Source organism: Opisthocomus hoazin, chromosome 4 (genome assembly GCF_030867145.1).
Source record: "Opisthocomus hoazin isolate bOpiHoa1 chromosome 4, bOpiHoa1.hap1, whole genome shotgun sequence".
NCBI classification, from domain to species: Eukaryota; Metazoa; Chordata; class Aves; order Opisthocomiformes; family Opisthocomidae; genus Opisthocomus; species Opisthocomus hoazin.
Window position 1 is genome coordinate 69061918 of NC_134417.1, and position 23138 is coordinate 69085055.

The 23138-nt window shown below is 39.8% G+C and overlaps 1 protein-coding gene across 5 annotated transcripts in view; it reads right to left on the reverse strand.

Annotated features, from left to right (window-relative positions):
- Window positions 1-23138, reverse strand: part of CDK14 (cyclin dependent kinase 14) — a 320879-nt gene that overhangs the window by 156249 nt on the left and 141492 nt on the right. For all 5 annotated transcript variants that reach the window (XM_075419363.1, XM_075419365.1, XM_009936147.2 and 2 more), the window contains 2 exons: window positions 13791-13853; window positions 240-363 (listed from right to left, as the gene is read on the reverse strand). In XM_075419363.1, the coding sequence (XP_075275478.1) occupies window positions 240-363; window positions 13791-13853 (187 nt within the window). The remainder of the gene's footprint in view (window positions 1-239; window positions 364-13790; window positions 13854-23138) is intronic.

The window sequence follows — 23138 nt, forward strand, 5'->3', positions numbered from 1 at the left end:
ACTTTCAGCATTATCTTCCTTGTGAGAACTGGAGTATATATTTGGTTTTCACTTGCTCCCTTTTAATCAAGCATTTTGTTGACCATAATCAATTTCTTCACTCAGGAGAAAAATGTGCAATTATCTACAATGACGAAGGTGTGTCTAAGTAATAGGGTGGGGGGAAGAGAAATCAATGGAACCATCTGTCTGACATTCCTACAACATTATAAGAGACTTGTAATTAACTGCTTGCCTACCAAAGTCTGCCAGCTTTAACTCCCCCGTGTCACTGATCAGAAGATTCTGTGGTTTCAGGTCCCTGTGCAAAATGTAACGCTGGTGGATGTAAGACAGTCCTCGCAGCAACTGAAATAAAAATAACTGAAAAAGAGGGGGACAAAAAATGACCTCTGTTAATATTTTGCATATAACCACAGGTGATTTCTTCACAATATGCAGGGTGATGCATATTGTGGTAACATTGTGTCAGAAATCCTCCCAAACTGGCGTAATTCCCACCCAAATTTAACACAGCGAAATTTCCATCTAAAAAATATGTACTTTGCAAGGACTAACCCCAGCCTCCAAGCCCTACTATATCATAGATTCAATTTGCCTGCTTTAAAAACAAGAGCAATACAACCATGTGCAGAAGGCTCAGTTTCTACCAAACTATAATTGTATTCCTTTTACCCATATGGCCTTAGAGATTAGGTGGTAGCCTGAAGCCAGATGTGTATCTTCACTAATTATAGGAAACAACAGCAAAGGGTGGATAGGGATGGGGAGATAAGGCTGGGGGATGGGACACTGGAGCTAAAACAAAGAAGAAATTAATAGTATGACAATAATGCTTGTGTACCCAAGGAAATCTGCAAGTATGATAGGTTTTCTCCTTTAAAGATTTTTTTAATGGGAGTTGCTTATGTATTTTTCAATAGGAAATAATTCTCACTGAACCTAAAGATGACTTTTGAAACCTACTCATGCTCGCCTTTAATGCAAATTTAGGTAAGAACCTAACTCCTCCTCCATGTTTCTTTTAACCCTTCACTGGACTCTACAAATGCTTTCCCTAGAGCTAAGCACTGATATTGTGGACTTCTGTAATTTACAATTATGAACAACGAGCTGGATGATGGAGATCTTTTGTCCTCCCCTTTTCACCTCCTCTCTCATCATTCTCCTGCATTCTTATCGGCACCTTCTGTGAAAGGCTGACTCTCATGGATTTTATCAACACAAAGAGTGAATGACTGTTTCCCTGGAGTTTTCTTGTCAGTTTTGAAAAAATTTCTCCCAATATACAGAGCATTCCTGATGCCTGAAATATTTTAAGAAATACTACAGTTTCCAATGGGAACACAACAAGCCTTTGCAAAGCCAAACATGGAGGATTCAAGAGTGGACATGGACCTTGTGCCTCACAGCTCAGCAGCCAATGAGATGTGCTCTCTTGGAAGATGTGGAAACCACACCAAAGATCTGGGAAAAGTCAACCAGGGCACACGAGAATTTCTAATTAACTTGCAACACAATTATCCTATTTAGTGACTGCTGAAGTGAGGAGATATTATAAAAACGGTTACAAAATCTGATTACAGAAGAGAATAAAGGCTGACATGAAAGAAACAGAAATGTCATGTTACTGAAGTTGAAATGAATGTAATTGCATTTCATTTTTTCTCAAAGTGCAGACACAATACACTGTATGTTTAGCTATTTAACCAGGGCACAAAGAGCCATATCAATCACCTTCTTGCCAGGGCTGGGTCTAACAATGTGCTGAGGAAGCCTAAGACCAAAATACAGAAACAAAAGAAAGAATAGCAGGAAAGTCATAAGTGACACGCACATTCCTTTTGAATTCTGGTTAAAATGGAACCCACAGTACTTAAAAACTATTTTAATAAGGGCAGGAAGCAGAAATGGCTTTCATTACAGCCTTAAAATACAAATTAAATTCTATTAAATGACTTCAAAATGGTTGGGTTTTTTTTAATAAAAAGATAGGGAAAATATCCAGTTTGCTAGGCTAAATCAATGGTTTTTAACTTCAAACATTATTTTTAAATATGCAATGAAATTTCAATTATCATATTACCTTACTGCATTGTAATCCTTCTAACTCAAAATATATTTATTAATGTGGGCTTTCATTTGGCTTTAATGCAAAGAGTCAAGTGAATTGAAACAATGTGTTAAGAAAAAAACCCAACAATTTTACAGCTAAATAGAATAAATGTCTGCTCTTGAGGACAACTTTGGAACGTAGTTTTATTCCAAACTTGTAAACTTGCTGTACTCATCGAGTACTTCCACAAAAGCCAATTAATTCAGTCATATACACTGTATTAATTGCTTCCTCCTTGGAGAAAGACCACAAAGAAGAAGAGGAAAAAAAATCTCCCGGAGTTACAGGGAATTACATTACAGGGTAAACTCAGCCATTATTTTGTTGCTTTCTCTTTTCCTCTTCACCTTTGTTTTTATTTGATAATATTAAATGTGAAAAGATTTAAGTGAAAACACAAGACTAATGCCTGTCAGTAGAGCATTCTGCAAACCACAGGCCTCTTCAGACTGCTTGGGAAGAGAGACCAGTAAAAGGGGCTCTCCGTTCCCAATGGTTTCCCACTCCACAAAAAGAAACGACGAATTGAAAAGAACTGTTTCTGACGCTTCAGGAAACACTTGTGCCTTCTCACAGTCTCACAGGCTGTGTAAGTGCCAAATAACCTGTAACAAACAAACTAGGACATCACTCATGTACAGTTTGTAGCTTATTAGTAAGAACAGAGCTTTTGGTGATACAATGAAAGATTCATAAAATGACAAAGATCATTGTGATGACAGCTGGAAAAGACAGAAAACAGGAACAGGACTTGTCTCCAGAAGTAAGGTTTTCAGCAAAGCTTAACATTAGGAGGCTCAACACTCCACACTCAGACCAAAAAAAATTTAATACTTCTGCTTCAAGCCTTGCTTATTTATTATAGCCATGAAAAAAAAAAAATACCCTTTTCCCCTAGCACTTATGCAGTTCTCACTTTAATGAGAAACATATTTTAATGAAGACTTCACTGTCAGTGAGAAAAATGCATGCAGGTAAAAGCTAATTAGAGGTTTATGGACTGTGATATTAAAAGAGTATTAGCAGTTCCTAAAACTTACAAGAGAAAGCAGTCAACTCCACAAAAAGGTTAGCGTCCACAAGTACAAGGCCTGGATAGCCACTTGAGCTACAGGCAACATTTGACCAAATGCCTGTTTAAACCAACCACATTTTCTGAAAGACTTGCCAGCTGCCCGGATGAACAGCCCTGCTTTCATTGTGTTTTTCATGATCCTGAGGGTACAAGCTAGACCATTACACGCACATATCTAACAGCTGCAAGACAGCTCAGGTGCACCAGGATGCTTTACTACCTTGTTGGCTTCTGAATGTCACATAGGATCTTGAGCTTTTCTCATCCAAACAAGCTTATAAGCTAAACACTAACACAGGCCATCCAAAACACATCCAACGTGTTGGACTGATGCGAGTTAACACTTTCTGACTGAAGTTCAGAAAGCTCTCACAACTCTAATGATAAGCGGGGATGCTCATGTACAGGTGACCTGCGTAGAAGTGCTGAGATGACTCTACATAGTTGCTCTCCATTCCCAGACATGGTTCAGAGTTTCTGGCAAAGGATGCTGGGATAAGTGAAAAGCAGAAAGAAATTCACAACATGCCAGACAGATTCTCCAGCAAATGTACCATTTCCACCCAGTGTCTGCTGAGGCATCAAGGACCCCAACGACAAGAAGGATGCTGCCCCAGCAGACGGACTAATGAGGCCTGTGGGGGACTTTTCTAGGTCAGGAACTGTCTTTACCTGATGGCACAGAGGGATTTCTAAACGATCTCCCGCACCTGAGCTCCCTTACCACATACTGTATTGTGGGAATAAAGGACCTAGCCCTAGATACAGAAGTAGAAAGCTACATGGAACTTTTTAGTTTATAGAAGATGCACAAAACTCTTGGCTCTGCTCTTTCTGCAAGAGACTGCAAATGGAGCTGAGCTAACCTGGACTAGGAGTTCACAGCAGTTCAGAGAAAAGCTGAAAGCAAGATTGGATTAATGTGCCAGTCCTTTAGCAAGCTCGTATTGCTCTATTAGTATAGTTACTTTTGAAAAGTAATACACAATACTGCACAAGCTTTATTACCACTCATCACTGGTAACACAAATGCTCCTGCTTGCTGTATGTATCAAAGCACACCAGCTGGGTGTCACGTAATCATCTGAATTCCTTTGTGTGCATTCAGCATCAGTCGATATCAGACTCACTCTTAATAGGCCATCAAATCTGAAAATACCACTAAAAGAAACCCAACCCAGGACACCTCACGTCATGCTTGCAACCAGTGTACTTCTCCCTATCATCCAGCAGATATTGCAGGCTCCTGCAAATTGCTGGCTATTTACAAAGGCAAAGGGAGGTACTAAATCCCCACAGCCCTGGAAATAAACACAGCCAAACACAATGTTCAGTTATGTATCGGTTTATTAGCTTGTTTTGGAGTTTTAGATCTACTTATTTTAAGCCATTAACATAAGAAAAAACTACCTGGTAATATGTATTATCACTTCTCTGCGTGACGTCTGCTAGCAAGTCGAAAGCACATCAAGCACAATCTTTTTTATCACTGTTGGTTTGCTATTCTTTTCCCTCTTCCCAACCAGCATAATACCCACGACACATAATTCAGCTGTTCACTTCTAACAATGTCCTGGGGAAACACTGAACTTTTTAGGTCAAAGCTTTGTAGGCTCTCTTGCTTAAATTGTCGGAAGAAGAAATTCCAGAAACAAAGTGTTGACTTGAGATAAATTTGCATCCCTAGGAATACAGGATCCTAGCTGAACAAAAAATTGTTAGCCATTTGAACCAGCGTGATTTTCATGACTATAATAAGCTTTATCTCAATAAAAGGTTCTCCTATCTGACCTCCCTGGAACCATCTGAGTTCTCTCCAAAAGAATTTAAAAATAATTCTCCCCAAAATGCAATTATAAAGGCTTCTAACTTGCTCCTGCATTCTGGACATGAGAGGCTTACCAAAGGCAATGTCACACAGAAATGCATACAGTACAGCCACTGGCAATGTGCATTGTATCGTTACTTTCAAAAAAGATACTAAACCTACAGATTTTTCCATGTATTTGCAGCAGAACTGCAAAGGAAAGAGATTGGAAAGTGTTAAAATGCTAACTTCTGTTCTCTTTGAAGTTCTTTTAATCATCTTTTGTCCCCTCTGGGTACTACTACAGACATTTGCAATGAGGAAGGTGTGCTTAATTAACTGAGTATAATGACATTCCCTTATGATCAGTTATAGTCATCTGTTAATGTTCAGTAAGTGGGAGGCTCTTTCAGATTTTTTCTTCTGAATGGCAAAAGTAAAAATAAATTCAATTCCATTAAAACTCCTTTTCTACCTTTCACCAATTCGCTTCCATGTTGAACTAGGTCAGGGTGGCAACTGGTGCCTCACCAATTTTAAAGACACTGGAAAACATGTTTTTTTCACCCCTACAATATTTCCATATTTTTTGCTGTATGTGAACCATGTGGATCATACAGACAATAAATTTCATATGCGCACACTAGATACGAAAGTGACATTCTTCTAGCATGAATTTTAACACACTGATAAAGATTCTATGTTTACTGTTCACATTTGTGCATATTATCAAATCATTAGCTTAAGTGACAAGACTGACATAGAGTGAAATGCTCATGCCATATTTAATGTCTGATAACTAAAAAGTCTAATTTAAATAATCAATTCTCAATGCCATGTGCAAAAGACGACCTTAATTTGGCATAACATTATTCTGTCTGCTGTACACCTGCTTGTTCGCTGAATGAGGAATGAAAAATAGCAACTTCTCAACCACATTAAACAGCATCCCTTCCTACTTAGCATATCTGTTGAAATATATTTTTAATTCAACTCTACATCAGTAGCACCACTAATTTCAGTGAGTACAAGAGAGATTTCCAAAGCATGACATTCATTAAGACTTGCCTCCAGTAACGACTGATAAAATTAAAAGGACCACCGTAGCAGGCATTCACCTTAGTACAACAGAATGTCTCCTCCAAACTCCAATGAGGCACGATAGGTGAAACAAGACATGAAAATTCAAAGCTGAATGTATTATCATGGTTTAATTGTCCAATTCCTGTGTACCTAAGTCTATGGCAGTCAACCTTTTGGTCAGATACCTCCAATTACACGCAGGCGCTCACATGCCACAGCTTCCGCTGCATCATGCAATCACTCATTTGTCACACGCGGATACAGGACTGGCCATGCGAGTCAACACACATCTCCCACAAAGAAGGGGGACACAAACCTCTTGTCCACGCCACAGATATTTATACAATCACACGATGCAAAGAAAACAGAAGCACACCAGGGAGGCCTACACCGGTAACACAACTGTAACCGAAAAACCAAAGCATTTTCATCGTACTTTTCAGACATTATGCTTTACTAACAAGCACACGGTTTTATAACTTACTAATAACGAATGCAGCTAATGTGTAGCAAGAGCCAATACCCAATGCTCTGCTAATGTCAAAGTTCAAGCAGCTGCATTTCAAGTGCAGCAAGCCTCACGTGGATGGGATACAGGAGTTGCCTAATCCTTCCATGTTCTGAATGCTTCCCTACCCTTTGTGCTTCAGATTATTCTAAAGCTGTAATCAGTTCAACAATAAATATTAACGTTTACAAAAGACAGCAGATGACACCTACCCTATGGCTTTGACTCTTTGTTAATTTTCATATTAGTCACTAAATGCCAAAATTACTCATCTGACAAAACCAGATTAAACTTCAAAAGAACTGCAACCATTAGTTAAGGACAGCACTCACAGTACTTCACTATGGACAGGAATAAATACCGCAAGCAATTAAGTGCCAGAGATTTCCGATAACATCAGACAACATTCACTATATATCAAGCACTTCATCTTGTTTAGGAGGTGTGTATTAACACCTTGGTTTAACAAACCCAATATTTTTATCATATCTGATATGGGATTTTTGTTAATTTTTTTTGACTTAGAGTGCTATGAAGTTGACTGATTTATTCTGGAGCATTCAGCACAGAAAAATGTTGCAGCATCCCATTATGTTTCAATAATTCCTATTAATTACTTTTAAATTATTTTTGTAGAATTTTTAAGACTGAAACTAGTTACAGTTTTTTTATGAAATTTAAGCATATTTTTCATAGAGATTATTGGGCTATCCCAGGAAAATTTATACCTAAATTCCACTCCACACTTTGCCACACACCTTACACGTGACCTTGACAGTCAGCTATTTTCTCTGACTCGGTATTACAGTGATAAAACACATTTTTAAAGGTTGTGGTGGTGGTAGAGCTTAGTTGGTTGAGGTGTTGCTTCAGAAATATCCATCAATTATGCATAGAACACTGCTACGCCTTGTTTCCTAGGAGCAAGGAAGGCTCAGAACTGAGATCGGTAAGAGCTGACGTCTTGAAGGCTCCTGGGAGAAGGCTGAATATTCCTGTTCGCTGCATGCAAAGTTCAAAAAGAGGGTCTGCCTATTTCTTCACAACACTTTTTGGCCCTGGGAAAGAGAAAAGTTGCCCAGGGAGAAGAAGAAATCAGAGCAGCAACATTACGCAGAACAGGAACAAACTGGAAGATCCTTCTCCCTATGGTCACTGCAGATGATAGGAGCCTTCCAAGCTGACTGAAGTAAAAGATTTTGAGAGTGATTAAAAGACAGAGAGAGTTTTTGTCTCATTGACAACCCCATTGTAATTCAGGCTGGTGTTGCTCAGATTGACAAACAGTGGGTCAGAGGCAACTGTCGTTTTATTTTGTCAAAGATGGTTTTTTGAAGTCCAATGTTCACAACAAATCGTTATTACCTCTAACACTACAAGCAAAGGAAAAAAGGCAGAGAGAAAAAAAATAAGGATGCTTTTCCCAAAAGAATACAGCAGTTTCAATGCAGCATCGCTAATTAAAAAGCAAATCAGCTTTCACTAATAGATTTATTCTTAAGGCAGGAATGCAAACTAGCAATGCAGGCATGACAGACGCAAGCCTGTGCTCTACTTGGTCCACAAGTAACAGGAGTTACAGAAAATGGACTCCACTATAAAATAAATGCATCAAAACATAAAGATGAATTTACTTGCATTACTGGGAGTGTAATACTAAGGAGTAAAAGATGTACTTAAAATAAAGATGATATTTCAAAGGTTGAAAGAAGTTAAGAACAGTTACATTTTCGCAGGACTGCTGAAATGCACAAAAAAAAGATACTTAAAAATTAAAATATTAATTTACAAAACAAGAAACATTTATGGACAGCTGCAAACAAAGGCTCAGGAGAACCAAGTCAAAATGCTGGTGGAGATGGTCCTGTACCAGACAGAAAAGAACACAAATCAGAATGAAGATCATCACAGAATGAAGACCTGACAAGATGGATCCCAGAGTCCTGAGGAAACTGGCCCATGTAGTTGCCAAGCCACTCTCCAAATGGACACCAGTGACAAGTGGTGTCCCTCAGTGGTCCAATTGGGACCGGTGCTGTTTAACATTTTCATCAATGACATAGACAGCAAGATCGAGTGCACCCTCAGCAAGTTTGCAGATGACACCAAGCTGAGTGGTGCCGTCAACACACCTGAGGAACAGGATGCCATCCAGAGGGACCTGGACAAGCTCGAGAAGTGGGCTTGTGTGAACCTCATGAGGTTCAAAAAGGCCAAGTGCAGGGTCCTGCATCTGCGTCAGGGCAATGCCCACTATCAATACAGGCTGGGGGATGAAAGGATTGAGAGCAGCCCTGCCAAGAAGGACTTGGGGTTACTGGTGGATGAAAAGCTGGACATGAGCCGGCAATGTGCGCTCGCAGCTCAGAAGGCCAACCGTATCCCTGGGCTGCATCAAAAGCAGCGTGGCCAGCAGGTTGAGGGAGGGGATTCTGCCCCTCTGCTCTGCTCTGGTGAGAGCCCACCTGGAGTCCTGTGTCCAGCTCTGGAGCCCCATGTCCAGCTCTGGAGCCCCCAGCACAAGAAGCACATGGACCTGTTGGAGCGGGTCCAGAGGAGGTCCATAAAGATGACCTGAGGGCTGGAGCACCTCTGCTATGAGGAAAGGCTGAGAGAGTTGGGACTGTTCAGCCTGGAGAAGAGAAGGCTGCGAGGAGACTTTATAGCAGCCTTTCAGTACCTGAAGGGGGCCTGCAGGAAAGATGGGGAAAATATTTTCAGCAGGGTTTGTTGCGACAGGACAAGGAGTAACAGCTTTAAACTAAGGGAGGGTAGATTTAGACTAGATATAAGGAAGAAATTCTTTACCATAAGGGTGGTGAAACACTGGAGCAGGTTGCCCAGAGAGGGATTGGAGGCCCCATACCTGGAAACATTCAAGGCCAGGTTGAACCGGGCTCTGAGCAACCTGGTCTAGTTGAAGATGTCCCTGTTCACTGCAGGGGTTTGGGCTAGATGACCTCTCAAAGTCCCTTCCAACCCAAAACATTCTATGATTCCATGATAAAAAAAAATCACTGGCAGGGTCATTTAGCTGCTGTGACCCGTTAGAGTTCCTGCTGTAGGAAGCAATCCAGATGTTTCAACTGAGAGTCCGAGAAGTATGAACTATCTCTAAAGGCAGCAACAGCTGTAGGAAAGCAAGCCAAGAGTACAGATTTCAGTAGTCCAAGCCAGGAAAACAGCACAGGGAGAGTAAGGAGCAAGTCTTGTACCTCAGTTTGCCACAGCACACTTTGCAGCTTGGCAAGCTCCACATGGTATACATCCATAAATCAAGTCTTAGCTCCAACCATGCACAAGGCTGCAGCAGTAGCTTCCAACAGAAACATAATTATATGTGAGGCTGTGTATTTAGGATTTCTTGCTTGCCTTCAGTTTTGGAAAAACTGAGCAAGACATCTTCAAAACCAGAGAAGATGAGGCTACCAAACAGGGACTTATTAACCAATTACCTTTTCTCTCCTCATCTCTAACTGTAATACTGTACACAGTATATTAATATATAGTTATAAATAAATGGTAGATAAGAAGGTTTGTTCATTACCAAAGATGTATATAACTGTGTATTTGGAGCTAAGAGAGTCTGGAGAATCTATGGATTGAAATAACTGCTTTCTGCTAATTTCCCTTCTAGCTGATGAAGATGTTGCAGGTACCTAACCACATCTGTGTCATCAGCATACTTAGTTTAACATTCTCGGGGATAGGTATTTTAAAAAACAACTTTAGATAGTAACATCTCAGCCTCACACACAAATTCATTGAAGGGTTTAAAACCTAAGGTTATTTGTAAGACTTGCGCCTCCACGCATGAATTACAAAATTCTGCAATCATTATGTGTGAATACATACATAACACTAAAAATGCTAAACCCTCATATTTCAGGAAGCAATATTTTTTGTTGCTTAAACATACTGTCCCAAGACTCCTACAACTGCCCAACTGAGTCATTCTTTACAATTCTATATACTTACAATACTCTGCTTACTCTTTATTTAAAATTTTTAAGTGACAGCAAATACCCTATTTGAAACCACAAAGAAAGGCAATGCCAAACACAACACCCAAGGGGACAGCAATGTGTGTCCATCAAAGTAATTTGGATTTTATTCTATTTATGATTCTTAATCTAAAAGTAAGCCTGAGGTAACAAGCATTGTCTTTAGCTTGTAAATATGAAGAAAAATTCAGAAATATAACTAGGCTGAAGATGTCCTACAGAAATCAAAATATAAATAAATAATGGCTTTGCTGCTGCATTCCTATTAAGTACTGTTTTACAGGAACTACTGTATAACATTCTCTGGAAAGAGACAGATGTGTGATTACATGGTTTTGTATTTATGATAACTGGCAACAAGCCAGAAAGGAATATCTATCAGTAGGTAATACTTTCCTCAAGAACAAAATTAAAAGGCAGGGGGCCTTCTGTCAGACTGGGAGAGCATCAATGGCTTAATCCCACAGGTTAGCCCAGAGAGCCGAGACTAATTTATTGCTAATAGAATACAATTGCTCAACTGGAAGTTTTTTAAAATGGATTTAGGGATCATATAACCAGTGATTCTGAACAAACACTGTCTAAAAGTCTGAATAAAAGTGAAATTCCTGAATGATCTCTAGCAAGAAGGGGCTGGCAGGGAGAGAAGGCTAACTAACATGGCTCAGCTCCACCCTTAAAAATCAGCTGTAGCTCCAGACAGACAACTCTGTCTGGAAGCTAAAACCGAAATAGGTGGCAAGGTCTCAGAACTGCAATTACATAAGTCAACAAACTGAGCACCACACAACAAAGGAATAAGATATTATGTAGTAACCATCTTTTTTCCTCTGTAAGAAGAGAGGAGCACAAGCTTTTAGTTTTGCATGCTGGTGAAGGTCTGGGAGTTGTTGGCAGCCACGACTGGGTTCCCTTCTCTCTGTAATTCCTGTCCTCTCAGCTGAAGAAATCACTCTGTTGGGCTACGCAGGTATTTTTCACTCATAGCTTTGAGAGCAGGTATTGCACTGAAAACCCCAGGCAGGCTGATCCAGTTCTAAAATGGTAGGAGCTCAAATCATCATGCTAGTTTTAAATAATCACTGCATGAATTAAGGCTAGCCTTTGCTGCTGGCCTGGCAAGAAGTCTACTAAATACATATAATCAATTTTCATTAATATTTTTTAACAGAAAAAAAAGAATTGCAATTGTCCAGTGAGATTGCTCACGGTTGAAGGTTAGCTTCATCTGCTCCAACTTGCCAGTATTTTTTTCTCTTTTTTTCCAGTTGTCTTTTTATTAATAATCCATCTGGACTTTAAAAAGCTTGAACTAGCAGTACATCAGGACTCTACACTTCACTACTGAAAGAAATATTTCTAACATGTCCATAAGCTTCAGAAATGTTGCTGAACATTGTTGTTAGATGGTGAAAGATAGCCACGGGAATACATGCAGCAAAATTTGAAAGGCAAATGCTGCTGCTGCAGTTCCCTCTGCAGCTCCTGCTTTAAAAGACAGGTATCTCAGGATTTAGAGGAGTGACGCATTAGCAAGCCCAGTTATCTGCATATGCCTATCCTCCTCAAAGACAAGCTCACTGGGCCCTGATACGATCAAGCAAAAGTACAGTTATGTGAATTACGATGTCTTCTCAGCGGGGAACAATTACAGCTACAATGAATACTGCAGCCTTTGAGTAGGTCTTACAAATCCGAAGCAGCATGAAGAACTTTCAAAGCCAGTCTTAGCTTATCCCAAACCTCAGAGAGTGAAATGTAAAAGTATCCACCCAGGGAAACGAAACACAAAATTACTGTTAACAAGCACATTCAGCACATGAAACTTTCCTTAGAAAACCGAGCAGTGAAGAGAGCTCAAAAGTTGAAAAGCAGGTCCCACCCCACCCACCTTCAGCCACTTCACGGTGCCACACTCACAGAGGCACTGGGAAGCTGGCACTGGGAGGAGACCCATGGGCTGGCCCTGTCCATGCTAGCAAAATGGCTGAGTGACAGTCGTACATTACAAGGATGCTCTTTTGCTGCATACACATCATGTATTTTCAAAAAGCTTCACACACTTCCCCCGTCCCCTACCCCCCCAGTTTGGCCAAATACATGCAGCAACGAAGAATTATTCTGATTTTTCTTTTTTTTAGTTGGCAGCCATTATCATCTAACTTTGTATGTTGTAGATGCCACTTTTCAGTGAAAGAGCACAGAAAATAATCCATCTACTTTACACAACTTGCTGACATACAACAACGATCAGCTATTGGGGGAAAAAAAAAATCTTTCCTCTTTTAAAAATATTTTCTTTCCTTAAACCAAACAGGCCTTCAGAGTTTTCCAGGAAAGAGAGATTTATTTTTTTCCATTAACCTCTCAATTTCAAGAAACTAAATACTGGAATAAAGCTCTCAGCATGACAAGTGAAGATTTAAACACTTCCAAAGTGGAACAACAATGGGACTGATGTCAAAGTGCAAGACAAGTGTAACAAATATCATCTGGGTGATCTATACACACACGACATTCTGCATGTCTGATTGGCTTCCATTTGATGCTAAAATCATTTGGCTGGCTTCCCAGACAGTAACTGGATCAAGTCTCTACCAATCGATCTTTCCGTTAAAACCTGCTAATAAACTCTCTCCTTCCTGCGTGATGATTCTCAGTATCTACCATAGAAGGAAAAATTTTTTAAAAAGCAAAATGAGCTATGAAAATGCCTCATCAAAGTAAGCGAGCAAAAAGATCACAGAAGATTTTATATGCTCATATAAAAAGCAGTACATTCAGCTAATACAATTCATTACAGTTCCTTCAAATTCAGTGTGCCTACAATGACTTACCTCACTGAAGGTCTAGTACTGACAGCCTAAAGCAAGTTTACTCAGGCGTTTTAGGGCAGTATTGTCTTCTCTTCAGAGCAAACGTTTGAATGGAGGGGAGGGGTTACCAACACTGAAACAGTATTTACTCATATATTCTGGCTCTGGATCAATTTTACAGACTTCACAAGTTCTTTCATGGGAATGTTTAAATACTTGCATTTTTAATTATTTTTAAATAAAAAATATTTTAAAATATAGTTCATATGCCAATTATTTTCCCTTTAGCTAACAGTCAGTTTCTGTGAAACTGACATAACATTTTACACAAAATTACTGTTACTGCATTTGCCTTGAATGTGTGCTCTTTTTGACTCTTACCTTCACATTTTCTGGATGAAGCCCTCCAGGGTGTTTGTCCATGTACTGACATAAATCAGTGTGCTAAAAGAAAGTCAGATGGAAAAAAGTGTATTAATATCTGTATGACTGCAGCAATAAATATCCTTCCAGTGAGGAGTGGACAGAACAGATGGAAAATAAGGAGATTTTTCAGCCACATGGGCACACACACACTTGTATACTTCATCTTATTTAACCACCATGGTAACTTGACTGATATGAATATTCACCAAAGGCAAACGATTTTTTTATCCTAACATCCTCTATATGGTAAATTAATTACTTGAATTTTAATATCATTTTATACCTTGTAAAGACAATCCCCATCAACACCATAAAGGTAATAATATCTGGAGGGAAGAGGAAGAACCTAAAGGGAGAACCTCACATGCTACTCTTCTTATTCACATTAAAACATTGCCTTTTAAATGTAATTTTATGGTGATTCTAGATAAAGATGGCTTCATGGTTTAGAAAATAAATCTGAAAGGCATTCCGTATCAGAGTACTGAATGATACTTTCCAGCGCAAAAAAAAGCGCATATTATGCACACGTACAGCTATTGATCACAGATACTTTAGGAACCAGCTTCACTGAAGACTTCAAACTTTAAATTTTCACTTCATAGTTGCCTATATTCCCTAAAAATATACCATAAAATCTCTTCAGAAAATAAGCAGGCTTGGGATGTATAGATTAATGTTATTTTTAATTAGTAAGTATTTATTGCTTTTACTATGGAAACACTATTTTCTCTGATTTTTTTCTTGCATATCTTCACTTTCCTACCAGTCAGCAGCATCCTTTCAATGAAATGGGATGTTGCTTCTCTGATTTGCTTGCACAACTCTGCTTCTGGAATTATGTTCAGAATAATCAAAGCAAAAATACGCACTAGATTAACCACCGAAAACTTGGAGACTGACTCTGCCTTCCACATCTGTTTTCGGAACACATCTGGTAAAAATCATCCTGCATTCCTTGGAAAGCTACTTGGCAATACCTGCCTCACATACAGAACAGCCCAACTAAATATAGGCAGTTTTCAAGGTGAGAGTTTTGGACAAAAGCTGCCTTCAACACAGTGAAATGGTTCCTCTGTGCAACATTTCCCAGTCCAGGAGTCACTCTCTGGTGCTCTTTTGCAGAATTATATGGATACACAGGAAAGCTCACATCTTCTAAGACACAAAATTTGAGCTAGCCACAACTGTTCCGTACAATCCACTCTTCTGAAGTCATAAACTGTGAAAACACACTGTGCATGCAGAATTAACATTGCAATGGCATAGGATGTAGTGGTTAAGTTGTGCACTAGGACACCTTTTTTCAGGAATTCTTACACGGCTTCAAGCAAGAGAGTGCCCTGTCTCCGCGAAATCACTTGAGTCCCAAAACAGTGTGCCACAAGGGCAGAGGGCAGGCTGAAACAGGCAAATCACACTAAATACAACACCACAGAGCTTCTTCCAAAACACAGGCTACAGCAAAGCAATACTCCAATGTACAGTTAATACATCAGTGAATGCATTTACAAGGAAAATGGAAAAAAACACCTCTAACAGTGAAGAGTTACTGGCAGTGAAGTGCATTTTGCATAAAGTCTACGTTTAGCTTAAAGACTTATTTCCTAGTTTCTGTAAAATCTTTAGCTACTTCAGGTACGTATTCGTCTTCTATTCTCCCAGTTAGCTTTCTTGGACTGTACCAATAAACTGTGCCAAAATGGACCAGTCATCCTTCTGTATGCATCACCGCATTTGCTGTGTCAACACCAAGGAAACATACTTGAGCAAAGCCATCTGCTAACCTTGTTATTTGTTTGGAAAAACTAACAGGTTTTGAGGACTAACCCCTGCACAATAGTCTGCCTCTGGCAAAGTATCACCTGAAATGCCATTAGTACAGACGACAGGTGGTGTCATATATGAAGTTTGGGGACTTTCCCCCATTTTAACGGGTTATCTGTTGTTGAAGAGAATTTGTCAGCCTGGTGGTAGAACACATTCTCCTCTTTAACTTAAACACAAATCTTTGAATAGTGACAGCACCTGCAGTGCTTGGGAGAAGTTCAAGGAAAAGCCTCAAATTTTGCTTTAGAAAGCCCGGCAGGGTGAAGAGGGCAGTGCTGTCCCGTCCTCTGACGCACCCACCCCGGCCCTCAAGCACAGCACGCTTCCTTGCGCGGGCTCGCTGAAGGAGGAGGATTATCACTTCTCTGCAGTTCAGTCTTCCAGCCTTTGTGGGTGACAGATAACCCAGTATTTGGAAACTTACTGCCTCCTTCACCTTCTTCTGATTTCTAGGATTTACAACTAGTCAGCCAACAGAAACCAGATCAGAGGAAGACAAACCCAAAGTTATTTCTGAAGGTCCCCTTCCTGGGGGACATTCCTGCCCACTAGCTCCACTCTTCTATTCACCAAAAGTTTTCTAAGAACATCCTCCTCAGAGTCACATCACTAGTAACAGCAGTAAGTTGTCTTTTTGTTTCCAATATACTTGTAACGAATTGTGCGGATAACCCCATCTTCTTGCACTTACATTTTAGTTATTATTTGGATGCGTTTCCCTCATACTTGAACATTAACTACAGTCATGTTTGTGTTATGTGTCATTTGCCTCCTCTTCTTAACCCAAGGACCAGGACAATTGGTAGCCTCGTATAACCTTCTGCATCAGTAGTTCTCTCCTTCAAAAACTGATTGCCCACATCTACCTAAAATTAAATGTGAGCAGCAATTTCTACAGAATTCTAAAAGCCTAACAGAGTCAACTGTTCAGCAGTCTTCTGGCATCTATTTTTTTCCACACACATGTTACAGACATAGAGAAACTTCTACTAAATATTCATTCGGACAGTAAAAAGGAATGCAAAATCTTTTCCGTTCATATCTTTCAAGAATAAAACGAAGTTGGAGTCCTCACAAATGCAACTAAACACTACAGTACCAACTGGAAAAGCAACTTACAGTACATTGCTCCTCACTTTTTTTAAAAAAAAAAAAAAAAAAAAAAAAAAAGAAGGTAGAGGTAAAGCAAAGGCAACATCAGCTGCTCTTCTTTTCCCAAGACAGGGACTCAATGCATATTGAATTAAATATTAGTATAGCTAGGAAAGCTGACAGCACTGCAGGGACAACTATTTCTAAACCTGTTTTCCCTTTTGGCAGGCAAGTGTCTGCTCCAATGCTTGTGTGCTCAACTGACACTGAAGAAGACAACGTGAATTCAAGTTTCAGGAAAGCATTAAAAAAGAAATCAGAGAGAAAACTGGATGGAAGCAGTTTTCTAATGTTATTCTATGAAATTGGTACCATATAAATGAACGGAGTCTTTTTCTTCACGCTGTATTTCGAGGTAGAAGGCAACATGCTTTCCCAAGTGGAACAGTGGCTGCAGATACAGCATGCCACACTCTGGCACTAGGGTCTTTGCTGTGGTTACCACCTTGATCTAATAATATACACCCTAAAGGAAAATTCAAGGTACAATTTCTTATTGGCAATGACATAAAACTGTGCTGAAACAAGGAAGGAAGACAAGAAACCAACCAACCGACACACGTTTACAGTCCTTTCTCCCCTGTCTCAGAGGGTGAGGACACCTCACAGGGAAGGCAGGATACATTGGGAACACAGCTGAGAGACTTCCAAGTAACTGCAAATATGCGTCACACACACACGGATGCCAGGTGGACCTGGCTAGACCAAGTCTGCCTCGAGCTAGCTTTTAACAACTGTATCAGCCATGCTGTTAATCCCACACACACATAAATCGCCGCAAGTAATCCCATGCTGACAGCAGGTACGATATTTTAGCTTAAATTCAAAATCCCATTCATTCCTGCTCTTAACACTCCACCAGTTTACCCACACCTATACGTACAAATAGTCTATTAGCACTCCTCTGTTCACAAAAGCCACACAAAAATATTAAACAGAGATAAATCAAGTTTCCATAGTGAAAGACTCAAAAGCTCGAAAGTCCAGAATTAACAGGGTTTATCCAACCTTTTATTTGTTTGCCTAATGAATGTACATTATGATAACTTTCTAAATGTGTTATGTGATCACATACTGTTTTCCCCTCACAGGATTAGACATAGTCACTGAACAGAATAGGAGGGACTTGATTACAGAACAGCTGTGCTGGTTTTGTGGAGTATTTTTTCCATTCTCTTGCAGCTTGCAGTCTCTGGCTTATTTGCTACTTTGAAGGCAGAAATACTAATCTCATAGGCTTTCCTGCTCTGCTTATTGCTACGCTATCCACATGCTTCACAAATATAAAATAATTTCCTAGCAATCCAGGGGAGATGCAGCATTATTCCCTTTTATCCGGTAGGGAATTGAAGCAAAAAGAAAAATTCTTAAGTATCATTGATTTGGGGAACTCACTTTAAAGCAGTTAGGTTTTGACTTTTTTAGAGTATTTGGCACTATATCACCTTCTGTGTTTTCACTGACTTCAGGTACAGCTGTGAATGTATAGCATGTTCGCAAGGGAGACTGGGAATCTCCTGCCTGAATAGCAGAAGTCTGTCATATCTGAATGGCGATCACAGCAATTTGCAACAACATTATAAAAATTATGGTGATGACAATGATTCCCAATGTAGAAGGGATGGAACCCAGTTCTCTACAGCATTATTACCTACCTTGCCTTGAAATGATACTTTGAAGGAGGCAGGAACTCCAGAAGGCACTGTAGTTCCCACATCCCCCCAAAATGAGAAAAGTTCAACAATGACCACATGCCTACACCAGCGAGTGCTCTGCAGAGCTGCACAACAGGCTCTTCCACAAGGATGGCAAAAGGAGACTGCATAGGCCATCTTTATCTTGGCATCTTCCAATTCTAAGAACGTGACTTTGCTACCTCACTAACACAAGAATGTTTTGTGCAAAAACTTTTCTGCTTTAAGTGAACAACTTGATCTTTCCTCCCACTGCTGCCTCCCCCAGAAGCAATTTCACTTGCTCTGGGGATGCAATCTACAGTATTTGAAGTTGTGGAAAACTAAAGCCAAGTCTTTGAGAGGAGATGAGGAATCTTCAAAGGAATAGTTCTTAAGTACAAACAACAGTTTTTCTGAAGCTTATCACTTGACTAAATTTGGGGCAATTTGCAAAATGATAGCTCCATGCCACCCACACCAAAAAGGCTACCCATTCTCCAAATTCCAAACCTGTGCTATAAGGCCTGGATATTTACAATAAGGGTCCCCCAACTACAGGTTTGAGATATCTTGGCCATTTTAGCTGAAATTTTTTTAAAAATATAGGCAACCTGAGGCAGACTTTGGTATCTTGTTTCTTCAAATAGCTGTAGTTTCCTGAATCGCACCAGAACATCATTGCTCCAGGGCTGGGACTTCTCTTCAGGGTTCCAGCACACACAGCTCCACATCCTTGAAAAGGCTCTGTCAAGGCTTTGCTCTACCTTCTCTCAGCAATTTAAAGTACAAACCCTTTCCTCAGTGCAAATCTCATGTAACTAGCCCTTGACCCTTCCTGGTGCGGATGGCACAAGTTCTGGTTAGACCAGAGACTGCACAACACCTCTTAGGACAAGGAGGAGAAAATTCATGCTCAGCTATACTAGTTCCACCATTCTCCTGTTTCCAAAGTCTATGCAGAAGCACATCAGAGAATGCCCAGATTTCACCCAAACTTCAAGGAATTTGGAATATTTTCCTCCCTATGATGGAGACCAGTATCACAACTCATAACGGTACCTGAAAATGAGGGACAGATTAAGTTACTTATCCAATACAACTGCTCAGAGTCTAAATAAAAATCAACAAAGTTGTACAAGGATTAAGAAAAATCAAGCCTGGGACAAGGAACAAGGGGAAAAAAAACACAGTACAAAGAAAAAAAAATAAAGAAGAAAAAAGGTAAAATGCATGCTTGCTCAGACTCTCTGTAATGTTTTTCACTCACTTCTCCCTCACACCATCAACTACCACGACAATACGACAAAAAGTTTCATTTACCTTATGACATACTGTCTCCAGACTCACATGAAGAAATTAATTGGGGTTTTGTTTTAAACTTGTGGCAGTATTTAAGGGCATGAAAGTCACTTCTATTCATCAAGACTCTGGTTTATGTTAGTAGACCCATGCATGTTTATGTTTGTGAGCATACTATGTATAAGCATCTGCTGAAGGGAAAAGAATCCAGGCTGGTATTTATACAGCTGAAGCAAGTTTTATATACATCACATCCTACTTCTGGGAGAGAGGAGTACGCAAACAGGAAAAAAAAGCAGACAAACGCTGATAGTTCAGACTCCTCCCTTCTCCACTTGCAGAAGGAATTCGAATTGCAAAGAGATGAGTAAACCACAAGCTCTGAATGTCCTCAGATACACTCCACGCTTCGCTTTAACGTCAACTATTTTGCTCAACTATCTTGCACAGAAATCTCTGTTACCAAACACAAACGTGTTCAGACAAAGGGCAGGATGTCTCCTTTCAAAGGCACGGCCGGTGACATGAAATGAGGTCTACTTCGCCAGCCCTTTTCCATAATAATAACATGACTGTCATTCTCTTCTAATTAAATTAGTCACTTCTACTTCCCATGCAATACATTCTTTCCCCCCCCCCCTTCCTCCGCCGTGATAAATCTCCATGTGACTTAGCTGTCCCATAATTCTGCCTAATTGGTTTCAGCTGTCATTTTTGAAGCTGAAATGCATGGAGAGCCTGGGGCTTGTGAACGGAACAGGAAGCATTTCCAACCGCATTCCCATCATGTAAAACCAGCAATGTGAAAGAACCCTTCCATTAAAACAAAAACAGGAGTATTTGGCTGCCGGCGATGCCATCACGCAGCAGACGGATTGTGCTGCTCCACTGAGGCAGCGAGGCTGTTGCGAGCCATTCTTCTCTCTTCAAAGGAGAGCACACATTATTTACGCCCTAGCAGTTTTACTGACTAAAATACTTTCCCTTTTGTCACCAACAAATTCTTAAACTGATAATATAATTTACCAATAAAAGCACAGGCAGTAGGAATATTTGAAGTGACAGGAGAACAAAGAAAAGTTAATTCTATTTAAATGGCATGTATCTTCCAACCTAAGCGTTCTGCAGGTTACTGCACCACAGTTTAAACTAATTTCATGTTGCTAGTACTTTCAAAAGTTGCCAGTACTTTCAACAGACTCTCATTTTCAAGTATTTCTGTGGCTTTCTATAATTCAATCTTTTCCCCCTATGAGGTGACGCAGTGTTAACCATGCTAACAAAAAGTATCCCACAAGCTATCTCTGGGTGACACTAAGCAACTTCCAGAAAAACAGCAAAAGGCAACAAGAGCAGCTGGGCTGAGCAGCAGGGAGAGGGTATATATTAGGGATTCAAGAAAGAAAAAAAACCCACCCCACAAGACACCTTTAATGAAAACAATTTTGCTAACAGATGTTTCTAATGCCTTAGATTTCTCTCACACTGTCGACAAAGACAAATACACTTCAAACCACACGAACAATACTACATAGAAAAGGAGGTGGGGAGGTGGGGGAGTACATAATATATATACCAACCTACCTGAAAATCCCAGAGAGAAAGGGCAATGCATTGTTGTCTGATTTTTGGTTGCGATTGGAAAATACATATTTATTTATTGATACAAAGTGTCTGCCTGTTCCAGAGAGAACAGTCCGGTCTGTGACTCTGGTGGGCGAGACACACACTGCTGCAGAAAGAATTGCTGAATGAACTAAAAGATCTCCAACAAAACCCCATTTTTCTAAACATGCCAGTTTATCCTCTTCCTTAATCTCTGGCCACCTTAATAATTGTATCAGCCTTGTTTTCTTAGTAAATCAGGTTAAAGGGACAGTAAACATTTTATTTAGTGAGATTATTTTAACAAAAGAATGACATCCCAAAAATCAGTAGGAATTTCTGTTTGGTATGATCAAAACTAGCAGCAGATCATCAGCTTGTGTAAACTGTGATGGACTTACAGTGCCCAAAGTCAGTGGGGTTGGGACAATTTTTACAAGCTGAGCAAGCTGTAATATGGGCACAAGTGTGCATATGCACTTTAACTTGTAAAGTCATTAGGCTTCCACAGTAGTGACCTATAGATATCCATTATATCCAGATATTAACAAATAAATTTGAAGATACAAAGAGTTTCTCATTAGAGCATGGCAGATACCCCTAAGCTTATGGTTGGAGAGCTCACTCCAGGACCACGTAACCAGAGCACACACACAGCAGGGAGGCTGACAGCCCACATACAGCCACAGTGCACCAGGTATCCACATGAATACTGGCACAGAACTGGCCGTGGACGGCATGGACATATCTACAAGAGCTGAGCTGGCACATACACCCTTGCTATGGTGGTGTGCTAGGCTACAAAGAAATTACCGTCTTCAGGGAAGGAAAAAAAGCAGCGCAAACACTTTCTCTACAAGCTTCGTCATCCTATGGTAGACCTCTCTTCACACTGGCTGAGTGACTATTTTCTGCCATGCCTCCTAATCCCAACTGTCCATGTATGATCATAAGATCAGTAAACATTTTTTATGGAAAATTGCAGTTCAGACTGCAAGGCACACAAAAGAAAAATTATGCTTCCGTGGATTATAACCTCTTTACTCAAAGTAGTAAAACAAGAAAAAATGAACAGGCTTTTATTACTTTCAAGTGTTGGCTCCGTTTATTACTCAAGCTTGATTCTTGATCCTCTTATACATCATCCCTTAACTATTTTTATGTATCACGAAACTATAAACATACTATGAAGAAAACTGCAATTACTACCTCTTCATTCTGACTCCAGGATTTTTTTATTATTATTTTGCCAAAACTGCTCACTCTAAGTTTCTGTTTTTAAAGATTTCATAGATATATTTTCTATCAATATGGTTATATCAGTGTGAAGTTGCATACTGTTAGTTCAGGAAGGAAAATCTACTTTTAAGATATAGAATTTTGGCAATCATCGTTCTCCAAACAGCCAGTTTTTGGGTTGGTGTTTTGTTTGTTTGTTTGTTTTCAATCTGTAGTGAATAAATAAAAGCTTCCCATTTAATGAGGAATTGAACAGCAGTTACAACTCACATTATTAAAGAAACTGAGAAAAGTTTAATTAGATTGGACAGTCTCTAGTGCAAGCTGAGATACTGCCAGGTTTCACCTCAGAGGGACTTGGACAATGCCAGTTTATTACTGAAAACAGAAGATACGGAATGTGTGGGATGCCACCAGAATATTACTGATGGTAGAGCTGTCCAGAAATCTGTACCTTAGAAAGAATCAATTATGAAAAAAATAAAATACTAAAACTAGAATG